The 13,855-nt window shown below is 44.7% G+C and overlaps 1 protein-coding gene across 1 annotated transcript in view; it reads left to right on the top strand.

Moving 5' to 3' along the window:
• The window catches only part of dok4 (docking protein 4), a 51,678-nt gene that overhangs the window by 24,580 nt on the left and 13,243 nt on the right, over positions 1 to 13,855 (top strand). Inside the window, exon 2 of the mRNA XM_068576259.1 lies at positions 1 to 130. This exon is cut by the window's left edge and continues 272 nt beyond it. Within this exon, the coding sequence (XP_068432360.1) occupies positions 20 to 130 (111 nt within the window). The 5' untranslated portion in view covers positions 1 to 19. The remainder of the gene's footprint in view (positions 131 to 13,855) is intronic.

Here is a 13,855-nt window from a genome sequence, read left to right as displayed (position 1 = left end):
GGAGGGAAGAAGCATCTGGATGGTCTCCGCGGCGGCGGCCGGCAGGTTAACCCCCCACCCGAAGATGGCCTCCAACTTCAACGACATCGTCAAGCAGGGCTACGTACGCATGCGCAGCCGCAAGCTGGGGGTGAGTGGCCCGTCTGTGTCGTCACTCCATTCGTTTTTTACCAGTTCAAACACTCAATTGGAGTCCGTTCAGTCCTGTTTTTATTGGTCGCACAGTAAGTATAAGTTAAAACAAGGTTCAAGGTTTTTTATTTGCCGGTTCCAGTCCAGACACATTGGGACTCTTGTGCAGGGCTCTCTGAGTTTAGAAAATAAAAACACACTATAATAAGAAAGAAAGACAAAATATATACAGTATAAACACAATATACATAAGGTACATTTTTAGATACAGTTTTAACAACAAGTTCTCAACAAAGAAGAGGGCAAATGCTGCATTAAAAATTCCCTTCAAAATAAAAGCACAGGGTTTTTTTTGCTCATGCAAAGACCCGTAACTCTCTGAAAACGGGTCTACGAGGTGCCGGTGCCACGACTAAAAAACTATAGTGGCAGATGCCCCGGCATCTCGTAGAATTATTGGCAACTGCTCCAGATGCCCCGGCATCTGAGGTGGGAGCCGGACACACTTCCATGAGCTGCCGGTGCCACGATTTGAGCTGTAAATACTCAAGTACTTTTCATTCATTCATTTCAAATAACAGTAATACATAAGCTAGTCCTGAGTGCTGTTCCTAGATTGTGAAAAGAGGGAAAAGGGGAGAGTTATATGGGAATACTGCACATTTTGAGATGTGGAAGAAAGTTCTGTGGGGATATTGCACCTACATCAGGTTAATATGATTAATATCAGCATAAAATAATGAATTATCACGTATCACCCCCTCTGTATCTATACCACATCGCAGATAATATAGTACATGCACGAGCTATTACATTTCCAAAATGTTCAGAACTTCACTTTCAAGTTAAAGTTGCTGCGAGGAACTTTGCTTTTGTTGTTGTTGTTGATTTTGTCTGGTTTCATGTTGTTTTGACCGGCGCTCGAGCTGCTTTTAAATCACCGTCTTCAATTTGTTGACCTCTAATTGTTTCCATGTTACTTTTATGGTGTGCGTCTATGTGTGTAAAAAGTCTTATTACCCAACAAAAAAACAAACAAGTTTTATCTGTCCAATGTCTTGACAAATAAAACCAGAAAAATATGTTTCGCTTTTTTTTTGTTGTAAGTTGGGTGAGCCTCCCCTTCCAGTGAGGATGATGATAGCGGGGAGAAGGATAATTATATTGTTGTCTTAGCATTAGCATTAGGAAACAGATGAGTTAGAGCAGACTGTCCCAGCTGGCTCAGGAGACTCAGGTCTTGACCTTAAGCATGTTGCTGGAAGACCTTCCGTCGGTCCAACCTCCTCTGCAGCGTGCACACGTCCGCCCGCGGCTCGGGCCGCGCGCGGGAATGCTAATTTGAGGGCGCGTGAGTCACGTTCAGGCGGCGCAGGCAGTGGGGATTCAACTCTGCGTGACTCATATTCGGGGGAAACAAACACAAATCAATTGGAGCCGGGTTTCTGTTCAGCTGCCCGCTTCAAACGTCCCGCTCGACTCCCGCTATCGCTGCTCGCACACGCCGCCTGTTCGCTCTCTCCGAGGGCCGACTGATGACGTTCCAGCTCCAGCGTCGGCGCGGCGCTCAGGGGTGTTACCAGAATAAAAGTGTGTGTTTTTTGCAGTTCAGCTTCTGGCTCATGTAGAGACAGAAATGTGGCCGGAAGGGAATTAACACGCTTGCTTTTTAGTTCTTGACCGACAGAGACTTTTCTGTTTGTCCTTTAAATGATTTGTGCACACTGTGTGTGTGTGTGTGTGTGTGTGTGTGTGTGTGTGTGTGTCACAGTGAACAACCGCCGCATGCTGTTCGGTGCAGACATTCATGTTCCTCTGAGGATGAATTGAAACAACTTTGCCGATCCCCTGTCGCTTCTTTTCATGTGGCGCCATCATAAGGTCAACGGTTTAATGTGTCCAATAGTTTTAATTATGACAACAACAAACCACTAATGAGCAGTGGGAGCAGTGGGAGCAGTGGGCCGCTGTGAAGCGCCCGAGGATCAACTGTGGGCTTTAGTGTCTCGCTCAAGGACACTTTGACATGCGGTTAAGAAGAGCCGGCCCTTTGAACGATTAAAGCTCCGATTCAGTTAACACAACTATCCGGGGGGGAAACTGTTGTTTTCTAATTCAACTTATTGTGAATTTCCTCGCTTTCTAACCCTTATCTTCCAGAGTCTGAATGGGAGGAAACAAAAGGAGAAATGTCACCTGCAGAACGTAGAACCGATCCTTCGGAAAGTCGTGAAGTCCGACTGTGTTGTTCGGCTCTGGGACACGACAGTACAGATAAAAACAACACACACACAACATGTTTTTACTCATTTCATTTGCTGTACAGTTGAGCTTGGAGTGTAATTAACTGGACCGGAGCGATTTGGACTTTTACAGTTTCTCTCTTTGGAAATCTTTGTCGCATTTTGGTTTGAACGCAACACAAACACATTTTTTTCTTCTTTTTAAAAAAAAATCCCACCCCCTTCTCACTATGCCCGTGTCATTTAATTGCTTTGTGTCTTCTTTTTCTCCCTCTGCGGTTTTTCTGCCCAGAGCGCTGATTCTTCACATCTCATTCTTCCTTTTCTGCCTCATTATCCTTCCTCCACATTCTCTCTGTCATCGCTCACTCTCTCTCTCTTTTTGCCCTTTTTCTTTTGCGCTCTTCTTCCATCTTCCTCCTGTGCCAGTTTCCTCAGCAGTCAGTCCATACGGTGTGGTGTGTGGTGTGAAGCAGGCGCTGTTTGGCATCAGCGGGATGCAGCTGGCATGCTTTCGATATAAAACGGTTTCAGGGTAATTAAAAAGATACATAATGCTGTTTCCCTTTAACATGTTGTGCTTATTGCAGTGTTCAAGTCATTTCATGTAGAATAACATTACTTACAGTCAATTGGGGGAAACGGCTAAGGTTAGCCACTTAGCTGTAATTATTAGTATTAACACCAATATTGGATACCTGGCTAACACTGACTTAAATAGCTGGACTGAGTGTCGCTGTCGAAGGCAGAGATCTACTCAATTCAATTCTGAATTGCAGTTCCTGCTTTATTTTGCTGCATTTACCCTTGATTTTTGTTCTCCAAAATTGCGTATTATTTGAATAATGAATAATTGTCTTATAAAGTCATTGATTGCTTTTTTTTTATTCCTGTTGTCTGGTCTGCGTGAAACACGGGCCGACACTAGCTGACAGGAAAGAACAATTAACCTGTGGCGGCCGTGGCTCAGAAGTAGAGCAGGTCCTTCCAATCAGAAGATCGGCAGTTCAATCCCCCGGCTCCTCCATCAGATGTCAAAGTGTCCTTGGGCCTAAATTGCTCCCGCAGGCTGTGGCTTCCGGTGTAAGTGTGTGTGTGAAAGGTTAGTAACTCCTGAGGGGCAGAGTAGCCCCTGCCATCAGTGCATGAATGGGTGTGAATCATGACATGAAGTGTTAAAGGACTTTCAGTGGTTGGAAGAAGCACTTATTTGCCATTTTGATTGTTTCTGGTTCGCAGACTTCTACTCTCTTTTCTGGTGCATTACTGCCATGTGCAGCCTGCAGCGCCAGCGTCTGACCGAACGACGCTGTGGCCGAGTTTATTCGCTCCAAACCAGTGAAGGAAAATGAACCTAATTCACTTTTCTTTTTTTGCGACATTACAAAAGTTACCTCAAAATGAATTTGGCAATTGAATGGAAACACACGCTGCTATGAGTGACACCTTTCACAATATGTGTGTAGTCAACGTTGAAGTTTGTGACATATTCACAAGCTCCACATCGCATTACCAAAGTCTTAATACACCTCAGACTTGTCTGGATACCCTGGAGAAGGAGCCGTTTCAGTCACTGAGTTAACACGATGTTGAGGGAAAAAACCAGGCGAGAGACCGGGGTTAAGACGAGGGCGCGAGCGCAAAGCGAGGGAACGAGGGAGTTACCCGAGGTAGTCTCCGCTTCCTCAGGGCAGACAGGACATGCACAGCTGAGGTCCTCCTCAAGGCTGGGTAGGTACACTACCGAAAGTCATGCTTGATTTACCTCAGCGGGAAAACAACAAAGCCGGAGGAAAAAGCCCCAGACATGCAAAAACCAAAGCGCACGCTGACTTGCCCGCTAACCATGCGTGCACTGTACGCTTCCATGCAACGCTCTGTTTTTTTACACGCCCCTGCTCTGGTATTACCCAAGTCCACTGAGCGTAATGAACATCCGTATTGATGAGATTGATATTGATCGGCCTCTCGGCGTGGGACAGGGGTTTCTAAACCCCCACGCTCTCCTTTGCTAACCTCCCACTGATGACGCACACAGTCGATGCACCACACTCAGATGGTGGATCGACGACACAGACTCTAAAAGCACATGCGAGTTGTGTTCTCACCATCCGTCCATATGCTTACGTGTTCCCTGAATACTGTTTAGGTGCGTATTCAAATATGGAGAGAACATACGTTTATCTTTGATACCTTTTAAGATCTTGCTCCTCTGCCGATGTATGTTATGTTTAAAGAAACACACGGTAAATTATTCACTCAGATTAATAGAGGACGCAACACCCTGGAGTCCTTGAAGAGTCTCACAGTTGGAATTAAATGTGACATCGCCTAAGGCCAGAGTAAACTTTGAGACGACACAGGCGTTGGTGAGAGCTAACACGCAGGATATAACACTTCAGACGCCTCCTCCCATCTCTGTTTATCTGTGAGACAATAATATAAGTTTCACGACCATGCACACTGGAGAGCGTATTTCCATTAAGATCCCTTCAGCTGCCGGCCAATGCACAGAATAAGTGGGTTTGATTAAAGGGCTGCAAAGACGCATGTGGCTGCTTTATTGTGTCCACAATATCGGACGGGTCTTTCTTGAAGGTCAAATTGAATTAGCACCGCTGCTACTGTGATTCATGCTGTCAATCTCTCTGCAACCCGTCTCACTCCCGCCGAGCCAAATACCGCCGCTTGATCCGGGCCGCCTTGGAGTCTGGCATCGAGTTGTTGCTCTCAGCCGCACGCACGAGACCGTTAAACCACCACAAGTATTAGATTAACACTTAGCTAATATACACTCTACATGTTTTCATCAGTAGATCTTTAACCACTGCTCTTAGTCCGATGTTAAGTAAAATGTTTGCCTGCGGTTTAGTGAGCTGTTAGCTTGAAGCTAATTGGGCTGTTAGCCTAGAGCTAAGCAAGCTATTAGCTTGAAGCTTAGTAAACTGTTAGCCTGGGGTTAAGTAAGCTATTAGCTTGAAGTTTAGTAAACTGTTAGCCTGGAGCTAAGAAAGCTATTAGCTTGAAGCTTAGTAAACTGTTAGCCTGGAGCTAAGAAAGCTATTAGCTTGAAGCTTAGTGGACTGTTAGCCTGGGGCTAAGTAAGCTATTAGCTTGAAGCTCAGTAAACTGTTAGCCTGGGGCTAAGTACGCTATTAGCTTGAAGCTTAGTAAACTGTTAGCCTGGGGCTAAATAAACTTCCACACTGGCACAATCCAAAGCAGAGTTAGCTCGGTGAGATTATCCCCTAAACATCTAAAATTGCTATAGTGTTAAACGTGGCAACCAATGTCAGTGACATCGCAAATTTTGTTGTCTGATAAATTACCCCAGAGCCTGCTCTGAGCCCTGGGCTGCAAGAAAGTGCATTGTGAAAAGTGTGCGCACTTAAAAAAAAAAAAACAGGATTAAAGTGAAGTATATGATATTGTTTTTACAGTTCAGCCTGCCACATCCAGTTTTCTCTGCTCAGTCCAAAGAACCTGTAAATGTGTTTTATATGCCTTGAAGGCATCATTATGTAAGCAGCCCTCTGAGACTAATAGGTTAGCCAGCACTATCGAGTCTGAGCTCCCCTGATCTGGCATTCAGCTTCACCTCTCCTCTCAGCCCGCTCTGGCTGCAGGCGCCATGACCTCCCTGCTCCTCCACATAATATCCTCCCCCTGCTTCTCCTCATCTGCTGCTCCCTTTCTCTTTTTAAGAGACAAATTCAGGTCGCTCAGTTTTGACATATATAGCTTTGGACTTCCTTATGGTGCACTGCAACAATACAGTTTCATCTTCCAAGTTTAATGTCTGAGGTGTCCTTTTTTTAAAGAAATGTCTAAAGATGAAAATATAAGATTAAAAAAAGCTGGTATTCCAATAAATACCTTGTCTCAAATAATAGATACAAAAACAAATAGTAACTCGTTGTTAATCAAGCCGGAAAAAAATCATTGTTGGGGTTTGTGTTCAGAAAACAACAACGTTATAATATTTGCAATTGAGGACAACAAAGGCTCCAATTAAGGATATCAAAGATGGACAAATAAAGTTGTAGCCAGGACATGCAGCTGGGACTAATGTTAGCCACAGTGCTCAACTCAGGTCTGCAGACTGAAGTGCATGATGGGAAGGGGAGGTCACCTGTTTAGCAGCTGTGTGCAATGCTTTGGATTCCATTGATCCAGTTGTTGAATAGTAACAAGCCAGAGCTCTTTGATTTTAAAGTCACAACTTTTTCAATAGGCGTCTTTGTGCAAATGTCCCATCTTCTTCACCTTGAGATGTTTGTATTTTCGAGTTATGCGGCTTTCTCATTATAAAAAGGTTGCAACGAATGAAACAAATAATATATTGTATTATATAGATTCATCTTAAGGATGTTGTTGGATGGAGTAGTTTCCTATTAGTGTTGTGTATGATGACTACACATCCTGTGTGGATGAATGTAGTTTCAGTGAGCTGCTGGTAATGCTTCCCAGTAAGTTTTACTGCTGACTCACCAAACCTTCACTCTGATGAAAGTACTCAGCGCTGAAGTTTGAGTCTCAGGAACCACTTTGACATCAACTGTTGGTGCAAGAAAGTGTGACGAGAAATGCCAGCCTGAGCACGGATCCTGACACGTCGAAGAGTTACAATGCCCTCATGCAGAGTGCTCTTGTGCAATGTGCTTCTGTTTCTGACATTTTCCATCAGGCGTCCAAAGGCCATTTCTTATGTCGACAGTCTACGCGCCATAACACTGTCAGCTCAGCAAATGGAAGTTTGCGCGGAGGAAAAGATGGACTCGTGAGTTGCATTTTGATCCCACTGGCACACACACACACACACCAACCACTCATCAGAAATTAGAGGAAAATCTGTATGCATGTATTATGAAATGTGTTAATGCATGCACACTGGGTTGCCAGCATCTCCGTGCTGTAGGCCCTCTGCATACATACGTCTACATGCAGATACATATATATGCACTTACTTACACACTGTGTTCCAAAAAGAACGACAGAATCAGTCGGGTGTTAATGTTCAAGCTGTTATGTGCTGGTCCATTAAGGCTGCACCTCCTGCATTATGTTTCTAATGGGTTTCAATTTCTGGTGGCCCCTGATTGGTTGACAACGCACGCTGAAAATAACATTTTACACCCAAGAAATGTTGCTAGATTGGCAGATTTTCTTAGCCTGGTTGTACGGCTGTACAAAGGATTGTGTCGGTATAGATTTGGTGGGTTTACAATATTACTGCCTAGTTGGTCAGTGAAGACGCTTTTCTTGTTTTTTTGCCCTACTTTTCTGGCTACCAACCTGGCAACACAGCAATAGCTAGAAGGCTACTTGTCAACCATCACACCCACTGGCTTTCAGCTGGCCAGATGAGCTGGGAGCACTGACAACTTGCAAGAATTTGCTGATGATATTATTGCAACGTAGGATTACAGGAACGTCTGTGGTACTGTGCTTCATATTCCTGAATATGTGTTCAATTCATGAACTATACAAACATGAGCGTGTTGCCTAACGGCGGTTGCAGGGAATCCTCCATGCCACCTGGAAAGAGCTTCAGAGAGATGTGTTCAGATCACCGGATCAAAAGCACAGACACACCATCGACAGTATGATAATAACATCCAGAACATAATATTCACTCTCTGTGGCTTTTGCTACATGAGAAAAAACGTTTGAAAATACAAAAAGCAGACAAAATACACACAGCGTCGTGTGGAGACGTCAACCCACCTCGCGGAAAAGTTCAAGCCCTCAACAAGTGACAGTTGAACAAAAAAACATGTTTATGTTTTTGTTATGCTCTTGTTAGTTGTGTAAAAAAAACCTTTTGCAAACATCTTAGCCGTATACACTTTATGAAACACATGAAATCAGGCTTTGATGGAAATATTTGAAAATAAAAAAATATTTCAAAGTGATTTATTAGTTGCGAGCGAAGGGCATGGGTTTGTTAATGTTGGTAGGGATATTTTTTAATGCATTAATTTGTGCTCTCTAACTCGTGAAAAGGTTTGAGGATGGCATGCATTGAAATAATGTCTTTCTACATGTTACCTATGTTGAAGTTGACAAATGTTTGGACTGATTAAAGAGCTTCACTACGTTTTGGCTCGTCTTAAAAAAGAAAGAAAAAGAGCTGACCTCCTAGTTTGCTTTTGTTTTGTTTTTGCCAAATGTGAGTTTTTTGGATTATACATTTCTGAGCGAGGATCACAGGTTAGCTATCAACTTACGCTTGGAATGATAAAATACTCAGATGACTGATGTTATTTATGTCTGCCATCAGGTCAGATATCCCTTACATCTCACTCTTTCATTCCTGCTGTACTCCTAGTAGCATATGTCTCTTCCTGTGTACGGTCCCTTCTATAATGTATGTAGAGTCAAATGAAACTGTGTAAAAATCTCATGTAGAAAGTGTTTTTTTCCAGAAATAAACCTTTTAAAGTATCATCTTAAAGACACTTCCATGCAATGCAAAATGAAAAAATAGCATTTCCTAATGAAAGCTTGCGTGACATCCTGTTTCTGCCGCATTGGTGCAAATACATATTAACGTCTTTGAGTGACGCCGCAGCCCCCAAGATGCACCTGTTTCCTCGCCCTCCTGTGCAGGCTGATAATGCTCCTGTCAATATTCAATGAACTTGTGATTGTGTGGCGCTTTTCTATTCTTCATAAACCTCAACATTCATACCACTGCCTACACCGCAGGCGCAGCCTTCGGGTTAAGTGTCTCGCCCAAGGACACATCGACATGCACCAGCGGAGCACTAGATCGAACCGCCGATCCTCTGATTGAAGGACGATCTGTTCTCGCGCTGAGCCCCAGTCGCCCCCCAGTCAACAATGCCAATAATGCATTAGCAGCTGCTCGGTGATGCGCAGCACATTGTGGCCCACCACGTATGATGGAACGGTTATGGGAGCTATTGAAATGACTGCGTTTCCCACCTCCACAGTGATAAGCGAAGCGCCCAGGTGATTACTCCGGATCATTATCGTCGTGGCTGTTAGCGCTGACCTTGCTTTCTGTGAGAGGAGCGGGCCAAAGTCGTTTCCAAATATAGCAGGCGGACCGTTACGGGGCCGGTGTTGTCGAAAAGGAGTCGCATGCGGACGTTGCTCTGCAGGCGTTAGGACCGTTGCTGCAGAGGCGGCGGCGGCGGCGGCGGCCCGGAGCTCACTGAAGCAGGTAAGATAAGATCAGATCAATCTTTAATGACGTCCGTGGGGACATCGGGTGGAGCGGGACGCAGCATTCCCAGGGGCACTGCGACAGCACATCGATCCGCCGTGCCCAAGGCTGATTGTCCTGCTCAGAGAAAGATGCGTCCAATCAGATAGGAAGAGGTCGCACTTGTTTTGGCAGCAACGCCTCCCCGTCTGGGAATTGAACCCTGATGTCCTACGTGATTGGCGGGGCACCCTCGCTGATGAGGAGGGCGGGGCTTGTCTGCTTCCGTGACCACCAATGACATGACCGACGAGAGGAAGACGCCTACGCAGAAGTTTGTGTGGCGGACCTGGAATCGACACTCTGCAGTTGTCCATGGTCAGCGTTGAAAGCTAGTAGTGGTAGTATAGTTACAGTAGTAGTGGTAGTAGTTACAGTAGTAGTGGTAGTATAGTTACAGTAGTAGTGGTAGTATAGTTACAGTGGTAGTGGTAGTATAGTTACAGTGGTAGTGGTAGTAGTTACAGTAGTAGTGGTAGTAGAGCAGTGAAGCAGTGGTGTGATCTGTATGACGTATTCTGGCTGGAGGGATGTCACAAGAACTGATACTTTGGTACCAAGTCAATGCCAAAATTCATAAAATTTGAATGTTGATGCATTAAAAAAATCCCAATTGACATGTCCAATGGGACGCACCCTCATTTTATTCCTTCGCTGATAGAAAAGAAATCCGTGTTGTAGTCGGCTGGATGAGAGCTAGTTACGTTAGCTGTTAGCAGCCGGTGGGCAGTGGGCAACACCAGCGGACGTCGCTTTGAGTGACATTTTGATTTGTTCAAGCTCGATTCAGTAACATTTGTATTGGCATGAGAGATTATAACTGTCCAAATGTAATCTTGGAAATGTAGTTTTTGGCGAGATACTTCAGTTGTTTGAAGAAGACGTTTACTGTGTCTATTATGTTTTATTATGTTGTATGTTTACCGTGCTATCGGATTGAGTATCAAGACCCGTGGAATTTTTGCTAGTATTGGTTTCGCCGACTAAAATCCTGACCTTGTGACATCCCTAATTGGCTGTCAGGATACCCAGACCAATTAGGCAACTTGCTGCTAAAAGCAAACTTAGTCAGCAAACTTCTGCAGCAGCGTTTCCATTTCCTCTTACTTACTAAGTATGATAACTGTCAGTGATCTCACCTGTTTTTTTCCAGTGAAAATGGCGCCTGGAGCTGCTGCCGAGCTTCTCTTGACGTGCATGTGCTTCATCGGCTTACACATCTGGAGGATGTGCTTATAATTGTTTAATCAGCCTGATCAATAAACTAATGTGCCAGCGGCGCCTATTATGTTGACATTGAACGCAAATGTCCGCCGAGGATTTATTGTCTGTGGCCTCGGCTGCTCCCCATCAACAATCTGAGCATGTTTTTCCCCCGGATACCAGAGCGGCGCGGCGCCGGACCTTTCCCCAGCGCTGACACCTCGCTGTGGAGGTCTGGCTGTGCGAGACATCCGACTGACTCGTCAGCTTTTGTTTAGATATAGTTCATTTTTAAAGGACAAACGCATACGACTGAGGAAACACAGTCGCTGCGAGCAAACACATGCGTTGACTTCCAGTGGACGGTTTATAAACGCTTGTGTCGCAGCGTCCATTTTAAAACTCTACGCTACACTTGACCTTCTGGACACGACCACAGACAACTGAGTTGGAAGCATTGAGTGACCTGTGTGCTTTTAGTTCATTGTTGGTGTCATGTTACACCATATACATGTGTATATACCTGGCCCATAAATATTGGGACTCCTGCTGATGTTTTCCACCCACTCACTAGTAGCACACACATCTGATTGAGGACACATTCGCACTCTTTGGTGGTGCTCTGAAGGCCCTTACGCAGGTTGGTGCGACTTCGTTCCGTCATCACTGTTTACACATTTTTAAAAGGTCCACACACAGACGTATATTTAGCATAACGTCAAAGTTGTAACCTTTTCACATGCAGTTTACAATGTTTATTCATTTTTTGAATGTTTGAAACTAAAATGCGACCCAGATCTTACACATTGCATCTTGTAAGCACACACACACACACACACACGCACACGCACATGCACACACACTTGCACACCCACACACACTCATGCACACACACACACATGTACACACATGCACACACACACACTCATGCACACACAGACATGCACACTCATGAACACACACACACTCATGCACACACACGCACACACACATGCACACACACACGCACACACACATGCACACAGTCACATACACACACGCACACACACACATGCACACACAGACACATACACATGCACACACATGCACACACATGCACACCCACGCACACACACATGCACACGCACACTCATGCACACGCACGCACATGCACACACACGCACACACACATGCACACACAGTCGCATACACACACGCACACAGACACATGCACTCACACACACGCACACTCATGCGCACACACACACACATGCACACACACATGCACACAGTCACATACACACACACACAGACACACCCACGCACACACACACACATGCACACGCACGCACACCCACACGCACGCACACCCACACACACACACACATGCACACACACTCATGCACACACACACTCATGCACACACACACACACACACACCACTACCCTTTGTCTGTGTCAGATGGGCTGAAGGAGAAGCGCTCGCTCAGCAGGATTGTGATGCTGTGGCAGCGGGACGGTTTGGTTGCCGTGGCAGCATGTGGAGGTGGGGGTTGCCGTGGCGGCGGGCGGGCGGGCGGGCGGGAGATGACGTATTGCTCTCCGGAGAAAACAGCAGCTGGTCAGAAGTAAATTATCCGACCTCCCTTGTTCCCTCTCTCTCTCTCTCTCTCTCTCTCTCTGTAATTGTACGTTCCTCTTTCAACATGAAAACATTTTCAGCTGTTGTGACTCGCGTGTTCTTGTCCTGCACGAGTCCCAGCTGACGTTGGGCGAAGGCCCGGCTCACCCTGCAGGTCAACTATCGCACAGATAAAGACACACAACCGCTCACACTCACACCTACGAGCAATTTATAGCCTCCAATTAACCTGAGCTGCATGTCTTTGGACTGTGGGAGGAAGCCGGAGAACCCGGAGGGAACCCACGCTGACACGAGGGTTCAAACCAAATGTCTTTTAAAATATCATGTTGCATTCATGACTTTATAGTTGTGTACGCATCATGTGACCTGCAACGCAGGCCGGGTAGATTCAGTAATGCCTGAAGTTAACCGGCATTAGTAGTTTATTAAATAGACCATCTGTAAATATTTACATACTAACTTTTGCTTTTTAATAGCGACACGGGCTGTTTCGGGTTCAGAGTAGGTTGTTTTTAGGTCCACGTTAAATCAAGGGAAACAAAACCAAAATGAGTTGCAACACCAGAAATGATCGCAAGTCATTTTTGCGAGTCCAAGTCTTTGAGGGGCAAGTCCAATTCAACTCTCAAGTCTTTGTGCTGCAGTCTTTGATCTAGAGTCCAAGTCTTTGATCTAGAGTCCAAGTCTTTGATATAAATTCCAAGTCTTTGATCTAGAGTCTAAGTCTTTGATATAAAGTCCAAGTCTTAGGTCTAAGTCTTTGATCTAGAGTCTAAGTATTTGATATAAAGTCCAAGTCTTTGATCTAGAGTCCAAGTCTTTAATCTAGAGTCCAAGTCTTTGATATAAAGTCTAAGTCTTTGATATAAAGTCTAAGTCTTTGATCTAGAGTCCAAGTCTTTGATCTAGAGTCCAAGTCTTTGATCTAGTGTCCAATTCTTTGATCTAGAGTCCAAGTCTTTGATCTAGAGTCCAAGTCTTTGATCTACAATCCAAGTCTTTGATATAAAGTCTAAGTCTTTGATCTAGAGTCCAAGTCTTTGATCTAGAGTCCAAGTCTTTGATCTAGAGTCCAAGTCTTTGATCTACAATCCAAGTCTTTGATATAAATTCCAAGTCTTTGATCTAGAGTCTAAGTCTTTGATATAAAGTCCAAGTCTTAGGTCTAAGTCTTTGATCTAGAGTCCAAGTCTTTGATGTGGAGTCCAAGTCTTTGATCTAGAGTCCAAGTCTTTGATGTGGAGTCCAAGTCTTTGAGCTAGAGTCCAAGTCTTTGATATAGAGTCCGAGTATTTGATATAGAGTCCAAGGCTTTGATATAGAGTCCAAGTCTTAGGTCTAAGTCTTTGATATAAAGTCCAAGTCTTTGAGCTAGAGTCCAAGTCTTTGATACAGAGTCCGAGTATTTGATATAGAGTC

This window comes from Clinocottus analis, unplaced genomic scaffold (genome assembly GCF_023055335.1).
Source record: "Clinocottus analis isolate CAN_PGR_092001 unplaced genomic scaffold, fCliAna1.0.p SCAF_1, whole genome shotgun sequence".
NCBI lineage: Eukaryota > Metazoa > Chordata > Actinopteri > Perciformes > Cottidae > Clinocottus > Clinocottus analis.
The sequence above is the reverse complement of the archived record's forward strand: the minus strand, read 5'-3'. Positions and strand labels throughout refer to the sequence as shown.